At 50.5% G+C, this 21,384-nt stretch overlaps 1 protein-coding gene across 2 annotated transcripts in view; it reads left to right on the top strand.

The window, feature by feature from the left end:
• Window positions 1-257: 257 nt before the first annotated feature.
• ZBTB7A (zinc finger and BTB domain containing 7A) overlaps window positions 258-21,384 on the top strand; it is a 78,654-nt gene continuing 57,527 nt past the window's right edge. The window contains exons 1-2 of one of the 2 annotated variants that reach the window (XM_081314815.1): window positions 258-602; window positions 1,809-1,948. Coding sequence is in view for 1 of the 2 variants with exons in the window: in XM_081314814.1 (XP_081170940.1) it covers window positions 1,466-1,948 (483 nt within the window). In the remaining variant the exon portion in view is untranslated. The other variant, XM_081314814.1, reaches the window with a different exon arrangement.

The following is a 21,384-nucleotide window of genomic DNA, read 5'->3' as shown; positions in this document are numbered from 1 at the left end:
TGTGTGTGTGCGTGTGTGTGTCTGTGTGTGTCTGTGTGTGTCTGTGTCGTGCGCCTATCTCTCCCACCCGGCTCCCCCAAAGCTCACGCTCCCCATCTCCATCCCCCCCCCTTTCCCGCCGCCGCCGCGCGCTCGGAAGCGCAGCAGGCGCGCGCGGACGCGCGTGGAAAAAGCGCGTGCAAAAGCCAAAGGCGGACGGGCGTGCAAAAAGAAAAAAAAAGGAAGGAAGGAAGAAAGCGGCTCGGGGCTCCTCCGGTTTTTCTCTCTCTCTCTCTCTTTCTTTTCTCTTCTCGGGCACAGCCCGCCCGCCTGCCCCGGCCTGTCGGGCTGGAGATAACCCCGGCGAGCCCTCCGCCTCGCCTCCTCGTGGGAGGGAGAGGGAGGGAGGGAGGGAGGGAGGGGGGGGCTCCGCTGCCGATGGCTGGAGGGGAGGGCAAGGGAGGCGAGGCGGGGCAGGGCAGGGGAGGGCAAAAGCAGCCAAGCAGCCCCCCTTGGCCAGGCGTGCGCCCTTGGCACGGAGCGCGGCGGGAGCCCGGGCGCCAGCGGCGGAGACGTGGCAAGAAGCGGGTGACTTGCAACTTGCGGACCTCTCCCCTCCCCGGGTTTGTATGTGTGTGTGTTGGGTGTGTGTGTGTGTGTGTGTGTGTGTTGGGGGTCTCGTCTCTCCTAGATCTGGCTTTTGCGCGGGCTTGCTCCCATCCTCCCCAGCCGGGCCCATCATCCCCGGACGGGTTCCCCCACCCTCTTTTTTTTTTGCAAGTCGCTTCTTTTTCCCCTCCCCGGGTTTTTATGTGTGTGTGTTGTGTGTGTGTGTTGGGGGTCTCTCTCCCACCCCCGGGTTTGTGTGTGTGTGTGTGTGTGTGTGTGTGTGTGTTGTGTGTTGGGGGTCTCGTCTCTCCTAGATCTGGCTTTTGCGCGGGCTTGCTCCCCATCCTCCCCAGCCGGGCCCATCATCCCCGGACGGGTTCCCCTACCCTCTTTTTTTTTTGCAAGTCGCTTCTTTTTCCCCTCCCCGGGTTTTTATGTGTGTGTGTTGTGTGTGTGTGTTGGGGGTCTCTCTCCCACCCCGGGTTTGTGTGTGTGTGCGTTGTGTGTGTGTGTGTTGGGGGGTCTCGTCTCTCCTAGATCTGGCTTTTGCGCGGGCTTGCTCCCCATCCTCCCCAGCCGGGCCCATCATCCCCGGACGGGTTGCCCCCCCCCTTTTTTTTCTTTTTTTGCAAGTCGCTTCTTTTTCCCCTCCCCGGGTTTGTATGTGTGTGTGTGTTGTGTGTGTGTTGGGGGTCTCTCTCCCCCCCCCGGGTTTGTGTGTGTGTGTGTGTGTTGGGGGTCTCGTCTCTCCTAGATCTGGCTTTTGCGCGGGCTTGCTCCCATCCTCCCCAGCCGGGCCCATCATCCCCGGACGGGTTCCCCCCCCTCTTTTTTTCTTTTTTTGCAAGTCGCTTCTTTTTCCCCTCCCCGGGTTTGTATGTGTGTGTGTGTGTGTGTGTGTTGTGTGTTGGGGGGTCTCGTCTCTCCTAGATCTGGCTTTTGCGCGGGCTTGCTCCCCATCCTCCCCAGCCGGGCCCATCATCCCCGGACGGGTTGCCCCCCCCTCTTTTTTTTTTTTGCAAGTCGCTTCTTTTTCTTTTCTCTTTCCTTTCTTCTTCTTTCTTTCTTTTTTTTTGGCTGCACCCCCCCCCTCCCTCCCTCCCCAGCGGAGCGCGCGGCGGCTGCACCTTTAAGAGAAGGGAGGGTCCCCTCTTTCGCCCGGAGAGCAACCAGGAAGGGAGTTCACGGCATCATACGGGGCTTTGCATCTACTGTTACAGGCTGGGGGAGAGGCGAGCACGGCACAGCCAGCCCAGCCAAGCCGAGCCGAGCCAGCCAGAGCGGGGAGGCCGGACGCGCCTGGCTGCTGCTGCTGCTGCCACCCGAGACCCCCGCCCGAGACCCCCGCCGGACCAAGAAGGTAAGGGGACACAGCGAGCCGGCCTGGCCGGGTTGGCTGCCATTCCCATAGGGGTGGGTGGGGGGGGGAAGCTGGGTGGGGGGGGGGGAGGAGGGAAGGGGACTTTTTTTTTTTCGGGGGCTGGGGGGGGTTTGGCTGGCTGACTAAGCTGGCTGGGGGTTGGAGGCGGGGGGGGGTTGGAAGGGGGGGGGGTGGGAAGCGCCCGAGTCCTTTCGGCCACTTTCGGGCCAGCTCAACTTTCCTCCTTCGTTCCGGGATCACCTGCGCGCGCGTGGGGGAGGCTTGCAGGGGGGGGGGAGGGGGGAGGTTTGCAAAGTGGGGGGGGAGGGAAAAGGAGGAGGAGGAGGAGGAGGGGTGGGTTTTTTTTTTTTTTTGAGACTTGGGCTGAAAAGTCCCCAGGTGTCCCCCGCACGGGGTGGATCGACGCGTGTGCGCGCGCGCGCGCGTCTGCATGTGTGCGTGTGCGTGTCTTGGGTGGGGGTGGGGGGCGACAGGGAAAGAGAGTGTGGGCCCCCCCCCCGTAGTTGGAAGGAAGCCTGAGCGAGAGAAGAGGCGCTTGGCAAAGCCAAAAGGGGAAAAGACCCCCCCCCCAAAAAAGGGAAAGTGATCGATGCTTCAAAGGGGCGACGGGGATTCGGGTGTCCCGGGTTGCCCCCTTTGCAAAGAGGGGCGGGGGGAAGGGAGCGCGCGGGGCGGGAGAGAGAGAGAGGGAGGGGGCTTTGCAATCGCGCGGGGGAGGCGGGCAGGCGAGGAAGGGAAGGGAAGGGAAGGGAAGCGGGGCAGAACTTTCCGCCCCCTCCTCTCGCCTGGCCTGGCCTGGCTTTCGCCTTGCCCGACCCCCCCTTGCAAGTATTCCGCGCTGCGTTGCCTACGTTGTACTTGCTCGGGCTGGGGGGGGGGCAGGATATGTGTTTTTTTTTTAAGGGAGGGGGCTTTGCAAGCCCCGGGGAGGGGGGAGAGAGGGAGAAGAGCGAGCGAGAGAGAGAGAGGAGGGGGCGGCTGCTTGGGAGTTGTAGTCTTCCCGGCCGCTTCGGCCTGCAGGTGCAAAGGAGGCCGGCGACTACGTCTCCCGAGATGCCCCGCGGGCGGGCCGGCCTGCCGCGGGAGGCGTGTTGACAGGCGGCGGCGGCGGCCAATGGCCAGCGCGCCTGCGCCTTTTTTTTTTTTTCTTCTTTCCCCCCCCCCTTTCCCCCTCGGGCCTCCGCTTCGGCCAATGGCGGCCGAGGAGCGGGAGGGAGGCGGGGGAGGGGGGGGAAGGGAAGGCGGCCGAGCGCTCGAGCGGGACCCACGTCAACCCCCTCCCCCGGGAGAGAGGTGGGGGTCCCCGGCCGCGCCGGCTAGGCAAGACCGGGGATGCGAGGCCTAGCGCCAGGCCCGCGCCGAGGGGGAAGCGGACTCCCAGACGGGCCTTTCGGGGCCTCCAAGCTCAGGGGAAGCCGGCTGGGTCGGGAGGAAGAGGGTTTTTTTTTTTTGGATGCGGGGGCAAATACCTGAAGAGTTTTCCTGAGCATCCCATGTGGGGATAATAGTCATTCAGGGACTCCCAAACTTGGGGTTCAAACTTTTTAGGGGTGGCAAGGCGGGGGGGGTCCAAAACTGGTCAGGCCCATGGGGAACCCCCCCTTGGAACTCCAGAAACGTGGCCTGTCTCTTCCCCCTTGGCGGGACCAGGCTTAGCCCGTTCAGGTGAGGCAGGTTGCAGGCACCTGCAGGACAGGTAAGCGGCCAGGTGGCCAACCAGGAAGTGCCTGGCCTGGAGTCCTGCAGGCCTCGGGCCTCCCTTTCCTCCAGCCCTTGGAAGAAGGCCCGGGCCGGATCCAAAGGGAGACCTCTGCTGCCACCCTGCCTGGTGGGAGGAAGCCCGGCTGATGGGACTGGCACCAGGGGTTTTGTAGTCCGGCGGCTCTGTGTCGGCAGGCCCCTCCTGCTTTTTGGCTCTTTGAGCTCTCTGACCCAGGCTGAGAATTTTAACTGGGTTTTATTTTCAGGGATAATTTAATCTTTTATTTGTCTTTTAACTTTTTAATTTTGTATTAGTATGATTTTAAAATGTCCTGTAAACCGCCCTGAGTCCTTCGGGAAAGGGCGGTATATCAATCTAATAAAATCTAAAATCTAAATCTTTGCCCTGCAAAGCCACCGGGCTGTACAGGGTAGTCCTCGACTTAACGACCACAGTGGAGCCCAAAGTTTCCATCGCTAAGCGAGGCGCTTGTTAAGTGAGTTTTGCTCCAGTTAATGACCTTGCTTGACACGGGGGGGGGGGTTGAGTGCGGATCCCTGGGGTTGTTCAGTTGTTCAATTGACTTGGCTTGTCAGAAGTCGTAAAAAGGGGATCACGTCATCCGGGGGGATACTACTGCGACCGTCATAAATGTGAGCCAGTTGCTCAGCGTCTGAATTTTGAACACGGGACCGTGGCGGCGGGTGTGTGTGTGTGCAAGGGTCCTAAGTGTGAAAAGCTATCGTAAAGTCCCCTTTTTTCAGGGCTGTTGTAACTTTGAAAGGTCACCAAAATGAATGGTTGTCAGTCAAGGACTACTATTATTTGCGTTTCCCTGGTTGGCACCTTCAAAGACACAGACGAGGTTCCAAAACCAAGTTCTTCCCACCGTTTAGTGGCTTTTCCAGCATGCAGGGGCGAGAGAAACAGGTTTATTTTGGAGCTAAGAAGGAATTTAAGTACTTTTTAAAAACCCTCCCTTGGATAACTTTATTTTTAGAATAGAATAGAATAGAGAGCTGGAAGGGACCTTGGAGGTCTTCTAGTCCAGCCCCCTGCTCAAGCAGGAGAACCTATACCATCTCAGACGGGTGATTGTCCAGTCTTTTCTTGAAAATTTCCAGTGATGGAGCGCCCACGATTTCTTCTCGGACCCTCGCCGGGTAGCAGATTTTAGGCTCAAGGGGGAGTAGAAAAGTGAAGCTGTGTTCAGGATTTGAATCCAGACCTCGGATCTGGCCTCCCATTGGTCGTTTTCCAGCCAAGGGTGATAGCTATGGGAAGAGTTTGGAGGGGCAAAAAGGGAAATTAGTTGCCGGAGGGAAAGGAAAGTGTGTTGTTTGAAGATGAAGCCATTTATGGCAGGGTGGACTATGATCTGTGAACGTTTATCAGGTGTGTTAGAGCCTATGTGGAGAGTATACTGCCAAGAAAGGATACAACAGAGAGCTGTTGTGGGGTGTGAAAGACAAAGAGGGAGGGGTGAAAAAAGGTGTTGTGGCAAAACTGCTTGGCTCAGAGGATGATGGTTGTAAAAAACCAAACCCAGGCACCGTGGGGTTCAAAAACTACAGGTGGTCCTTGCCGTAGGACCACAATTGAGTCCAAAATTTACGTTGCTAAGCAAGACGGTTGTTACGTGAGTTTTGCCCTGTTTTGCGACCTTTCTTGCCACAGTTAAGTGGAATCGCCGCCTTTGTTAAGTTAGTAACAGGGTGGTTAAGTGAATCTGCCTTCCCCACTGCTGTTGCTTGGCAGAAGGTCGCGAGAGGGGATCATTGTGACTGTCATAACCATGAGTCATCCGAATTTTGATCACATGATCCCGGGGACGTTGCAAGGGTCGTTAAGTGTGAAAAACAGTCATAAGTCACTTAGGCTGTGCAACCCAAAAACTTTATCCCTATTTAGTCCCTGAGAAATAGCAATAGCACTTGGACTTATATACCGCTTTACTGTGCATTACAGCCCTCTCTAAGCGGTTTACAGAGTCAGCCTGTTGCCCCCAACAATCTGGGTCCTCATTTTATTGATCTCAGAATGATGGAAAGCTGAGTCAACCTTGAGCCGGTCCAGGATCGAACTCCTGGCAGTGGGCAGAGTCAGCTGCAATACTGCATTCTAAGCACTCTGCGCGGGCGAGAGAGACAGAGACTGTTGATAGACATTAGAGAGAGAGAGAGAGAGAGACAGACAGACAGACAGGTAGATATGATTGATAATATAGATAGATTTTTTATTTATTTTATTTTAATTCCATTTATATCCCGCCCTTCTCCGAAGACTCAGGGCGGCTTATAAACTTAGCAAACTTAGATGATGGCAATAGTACTTGGACTTATATACTGCTTCACTGTGCTTTACACCCCTCTCAGCAGTTTACAGAGCATCTTGCCCCCAACAATCTGGGTCCTCATTTTACCGACCTCGGAAGGATGGAGGGCTCAGTCGACCTTTATCCGGTCAGGATCGAACTGCTGGCAGTGGGCAGAGTCTGCCTGCTATATTGCCCTTCTAACCACTGTGCCACCACGGCTCAGAAATGACATTGAATCTAATCAGTTTTGGCCCAACCGTTTCCTGATAACATTGTCTTTATTGGGCTTTTTCTGAAAGGAATGGGCTATATTTTACAAGGCCCAGAGGGCTGAAAGTGCAAGAAAACGCAGCTTCAAGAATTTTTATGGCAATTCATTTTCCCGAGGGGCCGAACGAGAAACTTGTCACTCTTGTGGAGAAGGTTGATCCAATAAGGCTGTGAAGATACATGCAAGAGCACGTATGTCAATTGAAAAATAAAAGAGTTGCCTTTAATGTAGAAACGGTGCGTGGCGTATAGATATTTACATTTGGTTTCTAATTTCCAGTTGATCTCACGCGGGCTGGATAGGGAACAGCCAAAGGGCTGGATGTGACCCAGGGATCATAAAATGCCCAGGTCAACTGTCTCAGAATCTGGGTTTAGTGCAGTGATGGTGATGTTTCTGGAAGACTTTAGGACAGTTGACTTCAGCTTCCCTGCGTGCATATGTTTGTAGGTATGAAATCCAGGGACGCGGTGGCTCAGTGGGTTAGGACGCTGAACTTGTCGATCGGAAGGTCGGCAGTTTGGCGGGTCGAATCCCGAGTGCCGCGTAGCAGAGTGAGCGCCTGTTACTCATCCCAGCTTCTGCCAACCTAGCAGTTCGAAAGCACGTAAAAATGCAAGTAGACAAATAGGGGCCACTACGGTGGGAAGGTAACAGCGTTCTGTGCGCCTCTGGCGTCTAGTCATGCCGGCCACATGACCACGGAGACGTCCTCGGACAAGCGCTGGCTCTTTGACTTTGAAACCGAGATGAGCACCGGCCCCTAGAGTCGGAAACGACTAGCACGCATGTGCGGGGGAACCTTTACCTTACCTATGAAATCCAAGGCTGCTAATGCTGGTTTAATGTCTTAACGGAGATTCTCAAGTCATCCAGGTCGTGGCTGTGCCGAAGATGCTTTTTCAGGAGGCAACGGGACTTTCTTGTTTATCTCAGAAGACGTTTCGCTTCTCATCTCAGAAGCTTCTGAAGAAGAGCTGAAGAAGCTTCCTGGATGAGAAGTGAAACGTCTTCAAAGAAAGAAAAACAAAAAGTCGCCTCCTGAAGAAGCTTCTTTGGGACAGTGCTGGCTTCCGGTCCAAGATTATCGCAAGGGGAGGAAAAAATATATATCGTCGAGCAGGATTTGTGACCGCCAAAGAGGACACGATGGCTTTGGAGAGAGATCCAGAGGGATACAGGAAAGCAAGGATGCCGGTGCTATTTGTAGAGAAGTTAAGAAGAACATCTGGGCCTCTTGGGCGTATGCACCAAACGGGGGCTTGCTTAGCTCATAATGGTTTGAAATGACTGTAAGGCGGCTGAGATGATGGTTCCGGGCTGGGGAATTCCAGACCTCACTCAGATGGAGACCTGAAAACTGAATCGAATCTGGGACTTTCTGCTTGAAGGAAGAACTGCTGTGCATCGGAGTTTGTAGCCCGTGCCCTACAATAAAGCCTATTTTTGCTCCGTAAACCTTCTAAAAAGCAGGCCGGACGCACACCCCGCTGTTTGAAATGCATTGACATAAGCCATAATTAGTTGGCTGGGTTTGAACGTAGCCTGTTAAAAGGAGCCCAGCGTTTTTAGGTTAGGTGCTTATTCAGCAAGCCACGATTAAGCTAAATTACAGTTTGGGGGCCCTCTGTGGACTCAGTCTCTGATTGGTCCATGCTGTCGGCAGAACGCACAGGTGGCCCTCGCCGTACTGACCACAATTGACTCCAAAATTTCCATTGCTAAGCGAGACAGCCGTTAGATGAGTTTTGCCCCGTTTTACGACCTTTCTTGCGCCACCCGTGAAGCGAACCTACTGTAAGTGATGTTAAGTGAATCCAGCTTCCCCCGTTGATTTTCCTTGTCGGAGGTTTGCAAAAGGGGATCCCGTGACACCCCTCCCCCCAGGACGCTGCGACCGTCATAAATAGGAGTCAGTTGCCAAGCCTCCCCATTTCAATCACCTGATTCTGGGGATGCTGCGACGGTCGTAGGTGTGAGAGGAGGTCATAAGTCACTTTTTTCAGTGCCGTCGTAATTTCAAAGGGTCACTAAGCGAATGGTCGTAAGTCGAGGACGACCTGTATCGTACTTAGCTTGAATGGCTGGTTGGAATTCTTTTGTGGTCCTCATTGAAACTGGGAATTTTTCCCGGCTGACTTGTAAGCAATCAAGAATCAAGAGAGAGAAAGTTCAGTGTGAAATAAAAGTGAATTTGAAGCTAGAGTAGGATGATGTGGAACTGGCTGATCACAAGAGTGTGGATCTTTCTTTCTTTCTTTCTTTCTTTCTTTCTTTCTTTCTTTCTTTCTTTCTTTCTCTTTCTGTTCTTTTTTCCTTTTCTTTCTTTCCTCCCTTCCTTTTCTTTCTTTCTTTCTTTCTTTCTTTCTTTCTTTCTTTCTTTCTTTCTTTCTTTCTTTCTTTCTTTCTTTCTTTCTTCTTTCTTTCCTCCCTCCCTCCCTCCCTCCCTTCTTTCTTTCTTTCTTTCTTCCCTCCCTCCCTCCCTCCCTCCCTTCTTCCTTCCTTCCTTCCTTCCTTCCCTCCCTCCCTCTCTCCCTTCTTTCTTTCTTTCTTTCTTTCTTTCTTTCTTTCTTTCTTTCTTTCTTTCTTTCTTTCTTTCTCTTTCTGTTCTTTTTTCCTTTTCTTTCTTTCCTCCCTTCCTTTTCTTTCTTTCTTTCTTTCTTTCTTTCTTTCTTTCTTTCTTTCTTTCTTTCTTTCTTTCTTTCTTTCTTTCTTTCTTTCCTCCCTCCCTCCCTCCCTTCTTTCTTTCTTTCTTTCTTTCTTTCTTTCTTCCCTCCCTCCCTCCCTTCTTCCTTCCTTCCTTCCTTCCTTCCTTCCTTCCTTCCTTCCTTCCTTCCTTCCTTCCCTCCCTCTCTCCCTCCTTTCTTCCTTTCTTTCTTTCTTTCTTTCTTTCTTTCTTTCTTTCTTTCTTTCTTTCTTTCTTTCTTTCTTTCTTTCTCTTTCCTCCCTCCCTCCCTCCCTCTCTCTCTCCCTCCTTTCTTTCTTCCCTCCCTCCCTCCCTCCCTCCCTTCTTCCTTCCTTCCTTCCTTCCTTCCTTCCTTCCTTCCTTCCTTCCTTCCCTCCCTCCCTCCCTCCCTCCCTCCCTCCCTCCCTCCCTCTCTCCCTCCTTTCTTTCTTTCTTTCTTTTTTCTTTCTTTCTTTCTTTCTTTCTTTCTTTCTTTCTTTCTTTCTTTCTTTCTTTCTTTCTCTTTCTGTTCTTTTTTCCTTTCTTTTTCTTTTTTCCTTTCCTTCTTTTCTTTCTTTTCCTTCCTTCCTTCCTTTCTCCTCTCTCTCTCTTTCCTTCCTTCCTTCCCTCCCTCCCTCCCTCTTTCTCGGACTCTGGCACTCAGGAGAAGGAGGAGAGGGAAATTGAAGAAACAATGGGCAATCTACAAAAGTTCGTCCAGGAGTCGGAGGTGTGTGTGTCTTGGGGTTGGGAAGATCTAGGGGGGGCGGTCGGATACCGTCCTGCATCTGTCTTTTGACATGGCAAAATTTCTCTGTGGGGAGTTTTTCCCATTCCAAGACGTGATTTTTGTGCAGTGCTCAGGAAAGTGAGTTCAAAGCTATTCCTGCAGCATCAACCGGCAACTAACATTTATGCTCCAGTTAAATACTGGTTTTCTCCCCTTTGAAATACGGGTGAGTACAGGTAGTCCTCGAGCTACGTGCACAAACGGAGCCCAATATTTCTGTTGTTCAGCGAGACATTTGTTTTGCCCCATTTTTACCACTTGTCTTGCCACAGTTAGTAGCGCAGCTGCTGAGGGAATCCGGCTTCCCCCCCATTGACTTTGCTTCTCAGAAGGTCACAAAAGGGGATCCCGTGATTCCCCCCCCTCGCCGGGGACCCTGCAACCGTCATAAATGCGAGTCAGTGGCCCGGGCGTCTGAATTTTGATCCCTTGACCGCAGAGAAGCTGCGACGACGCTCGTAGGTCTGAAAAATGGAGGCTGTGTCGCTTTTTTCCCCCAGTGTCGTCGCGACCCTGAAGGGTCACTAAACGAGCAGTTGTAAGTTGAGGACAGCCCGTGGGTGCCCCCAGCGGTAAAAAGGTCCCCTGGGATGTCCCAAGGGCAGGGAGGATTTCTGCTTTCACGAAGGGCCGGGCGATCATTTCCCGAAACGAGGAAAACGGGATTACGAATCCTCTCTCAACCGATGGCGAACCTTTTTGCCCTGCCTGGGCTAGCTGTAGAAACGGCCTCCTTGGCCGTGGCTAGACCTTACAAGAGAGTAAGAAGATTATTTGGCTGGCCGTCTGGAGGCTGAAATGCCGCCTCTTCCACCCACCCACCCACCCACCCATCCAGGTCCTTGAACCTTCTGGAGCTCTTGAGCTTGATGACATGATGAAGTGGTACTGCTTGATGCGGTCCTTGATGCAGTGGCTCAGTGGGTTAGGACGCTGAGCTTGTCGATCAGAAGGTCGGCAGTTTGGCGGGTCGAATCCCGAGCGCCGCGTAGCAGAGTGAGCGCCTGTTACTCGTCCCAGCTTCTGCCAACCTAGCAGTTCGAAAGCACGTAAAAAACGCAAGTAGAAAAATAGGGACCACTCCGGTGGGAAGGTAACAGCGTTCCGTGCGCCTTTGGCGTCTAGTCATGCCGGCCACGTGACCACGGAAGACGTCCTCGGACAAGCGCTGGCTCTTCGGCTTGGAAACGGAGATGAGCACCGGCCCCTAGAGTCGGAAACGACTAGCACGCATGTGCGGGGGAACCTTTACCTTTATATATATAAGGGGGGGACGAGGCCCAGAGAGAGAGCGGAGGTGTGGCACAAAGGCCTGGGAGGATCCGAGGTTGCTCGGATCATGGGATCTTTCGACTCCCCTTGTGCAAGGTGAGCGGCTGATCTGCTTGGTCTTGTCTGCCTCACGGGCCCCTTCGGAGGGAGGGGATTTGGGTGGGGTCCCCCTCCCTCCCCCTCCCTTTAAACCCTGGAGAGGTGTTTTTTTTAATTTTTTTTAATTTTATTTTTTTTTTAATTTAATTTTTTTTTAATTAATGCCCACTTGGTGGATTTCAGCAAGAGAGAAAAAGAGAGAGAGAGACAGAGAGACGGAGGGTGGGGAACATGCAAATTTGTACTGGAGCCCTCTCCCCACCCTGCTTTTCCTTGGCATGCAAGCCAAGAGTGGAGGAGTCAGCTCAAAGAGTGATTGTTAAGGGTTTCTTCCCCCCCCCCCCCACACACCATCTCCACCCTTCCATTTTCTCCAGCTTTGCAGAAGGACGGCAGGGCCACTAAAAAAAACACACACACACACCCCACAATCCTGCTCCTGAGATTGGCCCGGGGTGGCTTCTCCTCCTTCCAGAATCTTCTTTAACACAACAAGAACAACAACAGCAAACTTCCAGTGTTGGAGCATTCACAACATCTGGTTAATTGTTCTAACTGTCGGGAAGTTTCTCCTTAGTTCAGAGGTCTTCAAACTTGGCAACTTTCAAGGCTTGTGGACTTCAACTCCCAGAATTCCTCAGCCAGCCTTGGCTGGCTGAGGAATTCTGGGAGTTGAAGTCCACAAGCCTTGAAGTTGCCAAGTTTGAAGACCCCTGCCTTAGTTCTCCTAGGTTGCTTTTCGCCTTGATCCCTTTCCATCCGTTGCTTCTTGTGCTTCGTTGTTCCCCACCCACCCACCCTTATTTGATGCAACCCCTTAGCAGTCTTCCAATATTTGAGGGGCTGCCACAAAAAAAAAGGGGGGGGGTTGTCAACTTATTTCCCAAAGCAGCAGAGGAAAGGAGAAGAAGCAACGGATGGAAACGAATCAAGGAGAGAAGCAACCTGGAACTAAGGAGAAATTTCCCGACAGCGAGAGCGATCAATCAGCGGAACTCCTTGCCACCAGAAGTTGTGAGTGCTCCCAACGCTGGAAGTTTTAAAGAAGAGATTGGATAACCGATTTTTCTGAAATGGTATATGGGGCTTCCTGCCCTGAGCAGGGGGTTGGACTAGATGACCTCCAAGGTCCCTTCCAGCTCTTTTATTCTGCTCTGTTCAGAAAAGCCGGCCTCTTCAGCTTCTCCACTGCAGCCAGAAGATGCAAACCGGAGCTGGTAGGTTTTTCGGTTTGGGGGTGGGGTGGGGGGCTGCGCCTGAACAGGTAATCCAGGTCCCAGAGAAATACACGGAGTCCTCGACTTAACGACCACAATGGAATCCCACATTTCTGTCGTTAAGCGAGGCGGTTGTTAAAAGGAGCTTTGGTCCCGTTTGACCGGCTTTCTTGCCACAGTTAAGAGAGTTGTTAAGTTTGGCAAACGCGCTTGTTAAGTGGCTTCCCCACTGACTTTGCACGTCAGAAAGTCACAAAAGGGGGGGGAATCACTGCAACGGTCGTCAAGAACAGGCAGTCCTCCCTCAATGACCGCATTTCTGTGGCTAAGCGAAACGTTTGATAAGTGGACTGGGCCCCGTTTTACGACCTTTCTCGCCACGGCAGTTGTTTAGTGTGACTCGCTGCAGTTGATAAGTGAGTAAAAACGGTTGTTAAGTGGAACCTGGCTCCCCCCCCATTGACTTTCCTTGTCAGAGGGTCGTTAAAGAGGACAGCATGAGCCTGGGACACTTGCAACCGTCATAAAGACGAGTCTGTTGCCAAGCGTCCCAATTTTGATCCCAGGAAAGTGGGGACGCTGCAGCAGTCGTAAGTGTGGGGAAAAAAAGGTTGTAAGTCCTGGTTGTAAGAACTGTTGTAAACCGAGGAGTGCCTGCAGAGTCCACCTCCCAAGCATCTGTGTCTCGATCGCACGACGGGGGTGGGATGCAGCAATGGTCATTAAGTGTGGAAAACGGGGCATGGCTTAACTTTTTTTCCGTGCCGTGATACAGTCGCTTAGCCAGGGGTCTTCAAACGTGGCTCTTTTATGACTTGTGGACTTCAACTCCCAGAATTCGCGTGCCTGGCTGAGGAATTCTGGGAGTTGAAGTCCACAAGTCATACAAGGGCCACCTTTGAAGACCCCCTGGAATAGAATAACAAAGTTGGAAGGGCCCTTGGAGATCTTCTAGTCCAACCCCCTGCTCAGGCAGGAGACCCTACACACCATTTCAGACCAGTGGCTGTCCAGTCTCTTCTTAAAAACCTCCAGTGTTGGGAGCGTTCACAACTTCTGGTGGCCAGCTGTTCCACCGGTTAATTGTTCTCACTGTCAGGAAATTCCTCCTTGGTTTCAGGTTGCTTCCCTCCTTGATGAGTTTCCAATCAAGGAATTGGAAACTAATCAAATTGGCTGAGGAATTCTGGGAGTTGAAGTCCACCAGTCACCAAAGGGCCGTGTTTGAAGACCCCTGCACTAAGCGAACGGTCGTAAGTTGAGAACTACCTGTACACAATCTACGAAAGGCGGAAGAAGGCAGTTGGGGAATTGGGCCCTCCTTCTCCGGTGACCCAGTTCAGCCAGACACAGCTAAGCTGTCCCTAAATGCTCTCCGTTGCCTTGGTGGAAATCCCAAACATTAAAGATTGCTGTGTCTCCAGTACACACAGGGGGTCCTCTACTTATGACCACAGAGGGAACCGCAATTTCCGTCGGTAAATAAACTACGGACCATAATGTGAAGGAAGACTTGATGGCGCTTACGGCCCCATACGGGCGAGTCTTTAAGCAACCTGATACACAGTCCCCCGAGTTATCAGCATAATGGGGACTAGAATGCCTATTGCTAAGCAAGGCAGTTGTTCAAATTTTTATCAGTTTAACAGAATATATACAGAGAGAGGCAGAAATAACGCATATGAAGGGGAAGAAGAAAAAGCATTAACTTCCGAGTCTTTTGGGTGCGGTAGAATAAAGTAAGAACATACAACCTCAACTTTTTACTTTTACATAAGCTCATTTCACTTTCGCTTTCGCAACAGTTCATTTAGCAATCGTTCAAATTACGACGGCGCTGAAAAAAGGGGCTTAGGACAGTTTTTTCACACTTAGCGACCGTCGCAGCATCCCCACCATCCACGTGATCGAAATTCAGTTGTCTGGCAACCGACTCATATTTATGACGCAGGGTCCCTGGGGGGGGGAGGTGTCACCCATTCCCCTTTGGTGATCTTCCGACGAGCAAAACCACTGAGGAAGCCGGATTCATTTAACAACCATGTTACTTCACACCTGCGGTGATTCACTTTTAACAACTGTGGCACAAAAAGTCCTAAAACGGAGCAAAACTCACTTCATTGATGTTTCACTTAACCACAAAAAATGTCCGGGCTGGGTTGCTGTCGTAAGCTGAGAACCACCTGTAATATATACTATTATGACTTTGTAATAATGCCCCTTGGGGGTGTGTGTGTGAAAGCCCTAATAAGCAGGCATATACATAGAATGAAGGCTACTGCTAAGCTTGTAAGCCGCCCTGAGTCTTCGGAGAAGGGCGGGATATAAATGGAATTAAAATAAATAAATAAATAAATAAAAATAAATAGGACGCTGAGCTTGTCAATCAGAAGGTCGGCAGTTTGGCGGGTCGAATCCCGAGTGCCGCGTAACAGAGCGAGCGCCTGTTACTCGTCCCAGCTTCTGCCAACCTAGCAGTTCGAAAGCACGTAAAAATGCAAGTAGAAAAATAGGGACCACTCCGGTGGGAAGGTAACAGCGTTCCGTGCGCCTTTGGGGTCTAGTCATGCCGGCCACATGACCACGGAGACGTCCTCGGACAAGCGCTGGCTCTTCGGCTTTGAAACAGAGATGAGCACCGGCCCCTAGAGTCGGAAACGGCTAGCACGCATGTGCGGGGGAACCTTTACCTTTACTTTATAACAACACATTTAATCGGCAAAATCAAAAGTCGAGGCAGTTGTTCAACTGACTTTGCGGCCGATCTTCACTTTTTTTGGCACCGTAAACCTCATCCCAGGGGACGTTCAGCGAATCAGGCAGTCGTTAACACGGTGCTAGGCTTCATTAACAGGGATAGAATCAAGATCACATGAAGTGTTAATACCACTTTACAAGGCCTTGTAAGGCCACACTTGGAATACGGCATCCAGTTTTGGCTGCCACGATGTAAAAAAGATGTTGAGACTCTGGAAAGGGTGCAGAGAAGAGCAAGAAAGATGATCAGGGGACTGGAAGCTCAAACATATAAAGAACGGTGGTTGCTAGAATTGGATATGTCTGGTTTAATGAAGAGAAGGACGAGGGGTGACAGGATAGCAGCCTTCCAGTATCTCAGGGGCTGCCCCAAAGAAGAGGGAGTCAAGCTGTTCTCCAAAGCGCCTGAAGGCAGGACAAGAAGCAACGGATGGAAACTAGTCAAGGAGAGAAGCAACCTAGAACTAAGGAGAAACTTCCTGACAGTGAGAGCAATTAACCAGTGGAACAACCTGCCTCCAGAAGCGGTGAATGCTCCAACACTGGAAGTTTTTAAGAAGAGACTGGACAGCCATTTGTCCGAAATGGTGCAGGATTTCCTGCCTGAGCAGGGGGTTGGACTAGATGACCTCCAAAGTCCCTTCCAACTTTGTTGTTATTATTACATCCGACTTTTGGTTTTGCATGTCGCAAGCCGGCTGGGAAGGTCACCAGTGGGGATGACGTGACCTTGGGACACTTCAACCATTGTAAATACAGATAGTCCTCGACTTAACGACCCTTCAGTTAGTGACCGTTCAAAGTTACAACGGCGCAGAACAAAGTGACTTTCACGCTTGGGACCTTTGCAGCATCCCCATGCTCAAAATTGCGACGCTTGGCAACTGGTTCATACTTAACGACGGTGGCGGCGTCCCGCGGTCGCGCGACCCCCATTTTGCGACCTCCTGGCCAGTTAGTAAAACGAATGGAGGCGGGGCGGGTGGAAGCCATATTCGCTGAACAGCCGCGTTTCTCACTTGACAACCGGCGCGATTCTCTTAAAACGTCTCCCGTGTTTTGATCATGTCATAACCCCGGGAACGCTAGGACGGTCGTAAGCGCGAGGACCAGTTGCAAGTCACTTTTTTTTTCTTCCCCACTGTGAGTTAAAAAGAGTTGCTGAATGAAAAATTGTACCGGCGAGGAGTGCCTGTGCTTGAAAGAGATTAAGCTTTGGGAGCGAGTGGGATTGGCATCAGGTAAACATTGCTGAAGAACAGGAGTTTCGAATCTGGCACTCGGTGTTCCAGGGTCGCACGACGTCGCAAAAAAAAAAAAAAAAGCCACAGATCTTGTTTCTTCTTTCCGGGATCTTTTTCCAACCTTCAGAAAGCAGAATAACCTCTGCTTATTCCATTAGAGTAGAACATGGGTCTTCAAACTTCAGACTCGTGTACTCCCAGAATTCCTCAGCCAGGCACGTGTGGAAGGGTCCTTGGAGATCTTCTAGTCCAACCCCCTGCTCAGGCAGGAGACCCTACACACCATTTCAGACAAGTGGCTATGCAGTCTCTTCTTAAAAACCTCCAGTGTTGGGAGCGTTCACAACTTCTGGTGGCAAGCTGTTCCACCGGTTAATTGTTCTCACTGTCAGGAAATTCCTCCTTGGTTTCAGGTTGCTTCCCTCCTTGATGAGTTTCCAATCAAGGAATTGGAAACTAATCAAATTGGCTGAGGAATTCTGGGAGTTGAAGTCCACCAGTCACCAAAGGGCCGTGTTTGAAGACCCCTGCACTAAGCGAACGGTCGTAAGTTGAGAACTACCTGTACACAATCTACGAAAGGCGGAAGAAGGCAGTTGGGGAATTGGGCCCTCCTTCTCCGGTGACCCAGTTCAGCCAGACACAGCTAAGCTGTCCCTAAATGCTCTCCGTTGCCTTGGTGGAAATCCCAAACATTTAAGATTTCTGTGTCTCCAATACACACAGTGGGTCCTCTACTTATGACCACAGAGGGAGCCGGAATTTCCGTCGGTAAATAAACTACGGACCATAATGTGAAGGAAGACTTGATGGCGCTTACGGCCCCATACGGGCGAGTCTTTAAGCAACCTGATACACCGTCCCCGAGTTATCACCATAATGGGGACTAGAATGCTGGGAGTTGAAGTCCACGAGTCGTAAAAGGGCCAAGTTTGAAGACCCCTGGAATAGAATAACAAGAGTTGGAAGGGACCTTGGAGATCATCTAGTCTAGGCCAACCCCCTGCACAGGCAGGAAACCCTGTGCCATTTCAGACAAGCGATTGTCCAGTCTCTTCTTGAAAACCTCCAGAACTTCTGGTGGCAAGCTGCTCCACTGCTTAAATCACCCTCACGGTTAGGAAATTTCTCCTTAATTCCAGGTTGGTTCTCTCCTTGGTTAGCGTCCATCCCTTGCTTCTTGTCTTGCCTTCTGGTGCTTCGGAAAACAGGTTGCCACCATGCACACACACGCACCCCGTCTTCTTCGTGGCAGCCCCTCAAATATTGGAAGACTGCTATCAGAATAACAAAACATCACCTTTGGAAGGGACCTTGGAGGTCATCTAGTCCAACCCCCTGCTCGAGCAGCAGACCCTCAACCATTTCAGACGAGTGGCCGTCCGGTCTCTTCTTAAAAAACCTCCAGCGTTGGGAGCGTTCACAACTTCTGGTGGCAAGCCGTTCCACTGGTTAACTGTTCTCGCTGTCAGGAAATTCCTCCTTAGTTCCAGGTTGCTTCTCTCCTTGATGAGTTTCCATCCGTTGCTTCTTGTCCGGCCTTCAGGTGCTTTGCAGGCTCTTCTTAGTGGCCACCCCTGAAAAAAACCCATTGTTTTTTCCCCCCACCCCATCATCGTTGGGAAAATATTTTGCAACTGGGCTTCTGAGCATAGTAGTGGAGCTCCATCTTCCAAAAAACGCTGAATGGCTCTTGGCTGGAGTTGGCAGGCTTGTAAACCGCCAGCCTGGGGGTGTTTCTCGAAATCTCCAGCTGTGTGGCAAAAGGAAGTGTAGGTTACCTCACAACGCGAGCTGACAGCTCTTTTGGAGACCGTCCTTTGTAGACAAAATGGACGTCTTTAGGTGAAATGCAGCCGGATTTAGGTAAAATGAAATTGCGATCTGTGCTTCAGCTGGGAAGGGTGTGGGTCGGCCCCCAAATTGTGTGGCGGGGGGGGCTCATTCGTGGGGGCTGCAGTGCTGGGCTACAAACTGGAAGATTGTGAGTTCTAGTTCTGCCTTAGGCGCGAAAGCTGGCTGGGTGACTTTGGGCCCAGTCACCAGGAGATGGTGAGTTCTAGTTCTGCCTTGGGCACAAAAGCCGGCTGGGTGACCTTTGGGCCAGTCACCAGGAGACATTGAATTCTAGTTCCGCATTAGGCACGAAAGGTGGCGGGGTGACTTCGCGCCAATCACCAGGAGATGGCGAGTTCTAGTTCTGCCTTGGGCACGAAAGCCAGCTGGATGACTTTTGGTCAGGCACCAGAAGGTGGAGAGTTCCAGTTCTGCCTTGGGCATGAAAGCTGGCTGGGTGACTTTGGGCCAGGCACCAGGAGGTGGGGAGTTCTAGTTCCGCATTAGGCACGAAAGGTGGCTGGGTGACTTTGGGCCAATCACCAGGAGATGGCGAGTTCTAGTTCTGCCTTGGCATGAAAGTTGGCTGGTTGACTTTGGGGCAGACACCAGGAGATGGGGAGTTCTAGTTCTGTCTTAGGCACAAAGGTGGCTTGGTGACTTTGGGGCAGTCACCAGGAGACTGGGAGTTGTAGTCCAACCTTAAGTGCCAAAACCAGCTGTGTACCTTCAGATCAATCACTAGGAGTCAGTGAGTTATAGTCCCCCTTTCGCTCTGAAAGCCACCTGGGTGACCTTGGGCCAGTCCCTCTCCCTTGCCCAACCCACCTCAAAGGGTTGTCATGGGGAAAACAGGAGGCGGCAGCCTTACTTCTTTATGGCAACTTGAGTTGACCAAACCTAAACCAGGATAAATATCAGATCCCATCAGTTATGAGGATCCATTGTCAAAACAGTTTCTCCTTGTTGCCCTGGCGCTCCTCTGTTCCTAAGCGAGACATTTGTTAAGTGAGTTTTGCCCTGTTTTACGACCTCCCTTGCCGGCGTTGTTAAATGAATCACTGCAGTGGCTGTTAGGAACGCGGTTGCGAAGGGAATCCGGCTTCCCCATTGGCTTGGCTTTGACCAGAAGGTCACAAAAGGGGATTCGCAGGAGCCTGGGACACTGCAACCGTCATAGGTACTAGTCAGTTGCCAAGCGTCTGAATTTTGATCAGAGTTTTGACCCTGGGGATGCCGCAGTGATCGTTAAGTGTGAAAAAGGGTCACAGGTCACTTTTGTCAGTGCCGTTGTGACTTTGAACGGTTACTAAGTGAGCTGTCGTAAGTTCACGAGGTCCTGCGTTTCTGTGCGGGGATGCGTAATTAGCCCCCGAACATCCCTTGTTGTGGCTAATCAGTGTGGCTTTCCAAGTGCCCATTGCAGTGAATCCCACCCTCGACCTGCGGAGACCCTAACAGCATTCTGCATTTCGGGAAGACTTTGACTTCTAACCAGAAATGAGCCCAAAATTTCCATTGCTGAGCCAGACGGTGAAGTGAGTACCTCAACCGGAGGTTTTTAAGAAGAGACCGGACAGTCACTTGTCTGAGATGGTTTAGGTTCTCCTGCTTGAGCAGGGGGTGGACTAGAAGACCTCCAAGGTCCCTGACAGCTCTATTCTATTCTATTCTATTCTATTCTATTCTATTCTATTCTATTCTATTCTATTCTATTCTATTCTATTCTATTCTATTCCATTCCATATATTCCATTTTATTCCACTCCACTCCACATTATCCTATCCTATCCTGTTCTATTCATTATTCCATATTCTATCCTGTTCTGTTCATTATTCCATATTCCATTCCATTTCATTCCATTTCATTCCATTCCATTCCATATTCCATTCCATATTCCATTCTATTCTATTCTATTCTATTCTATTCTATTCTATTCTATTCTATTCTATTCTATTCTATTCTATTCCTATTCTATTCCTATTCTATTCTATTCTATTCTATTCTATTCTATTCTATTCTATTCTATTCTATTCTATTCTATTCTATTCTATTCCATATATTCCATTTTATTCCACTCCACTCCACATTATCCTATCCTATCCTGTTCTATTCATTATTCCATATTCTATTCTGTTCTGTTAATTATTCCATATTCTATTCCATTCCATTCCATATTCCATTCCATATTCTATTCTATTCTATTCTATTCTATTCTATTCTATTCTATTCTATTCTATTCTATTCTATTCTATTCTATTCTATTCTATTCTATTCTATTCTATTCTATTCCATTCCATATATTCCATTTTATTCCACTCCACTCCACATTATCCTATCCTATCCTGTTCTATTCATTATTCCATATTCTATTCTGTTCTGTTAATTATTCCATATTCTATTCCATTCCATTCCATATTCCATTCCATTCCATATTCTATTCTATTCCATTCCATTCTATTCTATTCCATTCCATTTATTCCATATTCTATTCTATTCTATTCTATTCTATTCTATTCTATTCTATTCTATTCTATTCTATTCTATTCTATTCTATTCTATTCTATTCTATTCTATTCTATTCTATTCTATTCCATTTATTCCATTCTATTCCATTACATTTATTCCATATTCTATTCCATTCCATTCCATTCTATTCTATTTATTATTATTATTATTATTTATTGCATTTATATACCGCCCTTTCCCTGAGGACTCAGGGCGGTTTACAGGGAGTTAAAAATCAACCATACAAAAGTTAAAAAACCAATTTAAAAAAGATTAAACCAACCCTGTACAATTAAAAACCCCAATTAAAATAAATTTCTCCTCAGCCTGGGCCCGAGAGCTCAAAGAGCCAGGTCTTCAGGTCCCGGCGAAATGTGCGGAGGTCGGGGGCAGTCCTCAGCTCCACTGGCAGCTGGTTCCAGAGGGCAGGCGCCCCCACTGAGAAGGCCCTCCCCCTGGGTGTCACCCGCCGGCAATCTCTTACCGGTGGGACCCTGAGCAGACCCTCCCTGTGGGAGCGCACTGGGCGAAGGGCATTTGATGCCGGCAGCAGGTGTTCCCTCAAATACCCCGGACCCAGGCCATGTAGGGCTTTATAGGTGATAACCAGCACCTTGAATTTCACCCGGAGGGCAACCGGAAGCCAATGCAGCTCGCGGAGTAGAGGTGTTACATGGGAGTATCGGGAGACCCCCATTACAACTCGCGCGGCCGCATTCTGCACCAGTTGAAGCCTC

This window comes from Vipera berus (assembly GCF_964194415.1).
Source record: "Vipera berus genome assembly, chromosome: 1".
Taxonomy (NCBI): Eukaryota; Metazoa; Chordata; class Lepidosauria; order Squamata; family Viperidae; genus Vipera; species Vipera berus.
The sequence above is the reverse complement of the archived record's forward strand: the minus strand, read 5'-3'. Positions and strand labels throughout refer to the sequence as shown.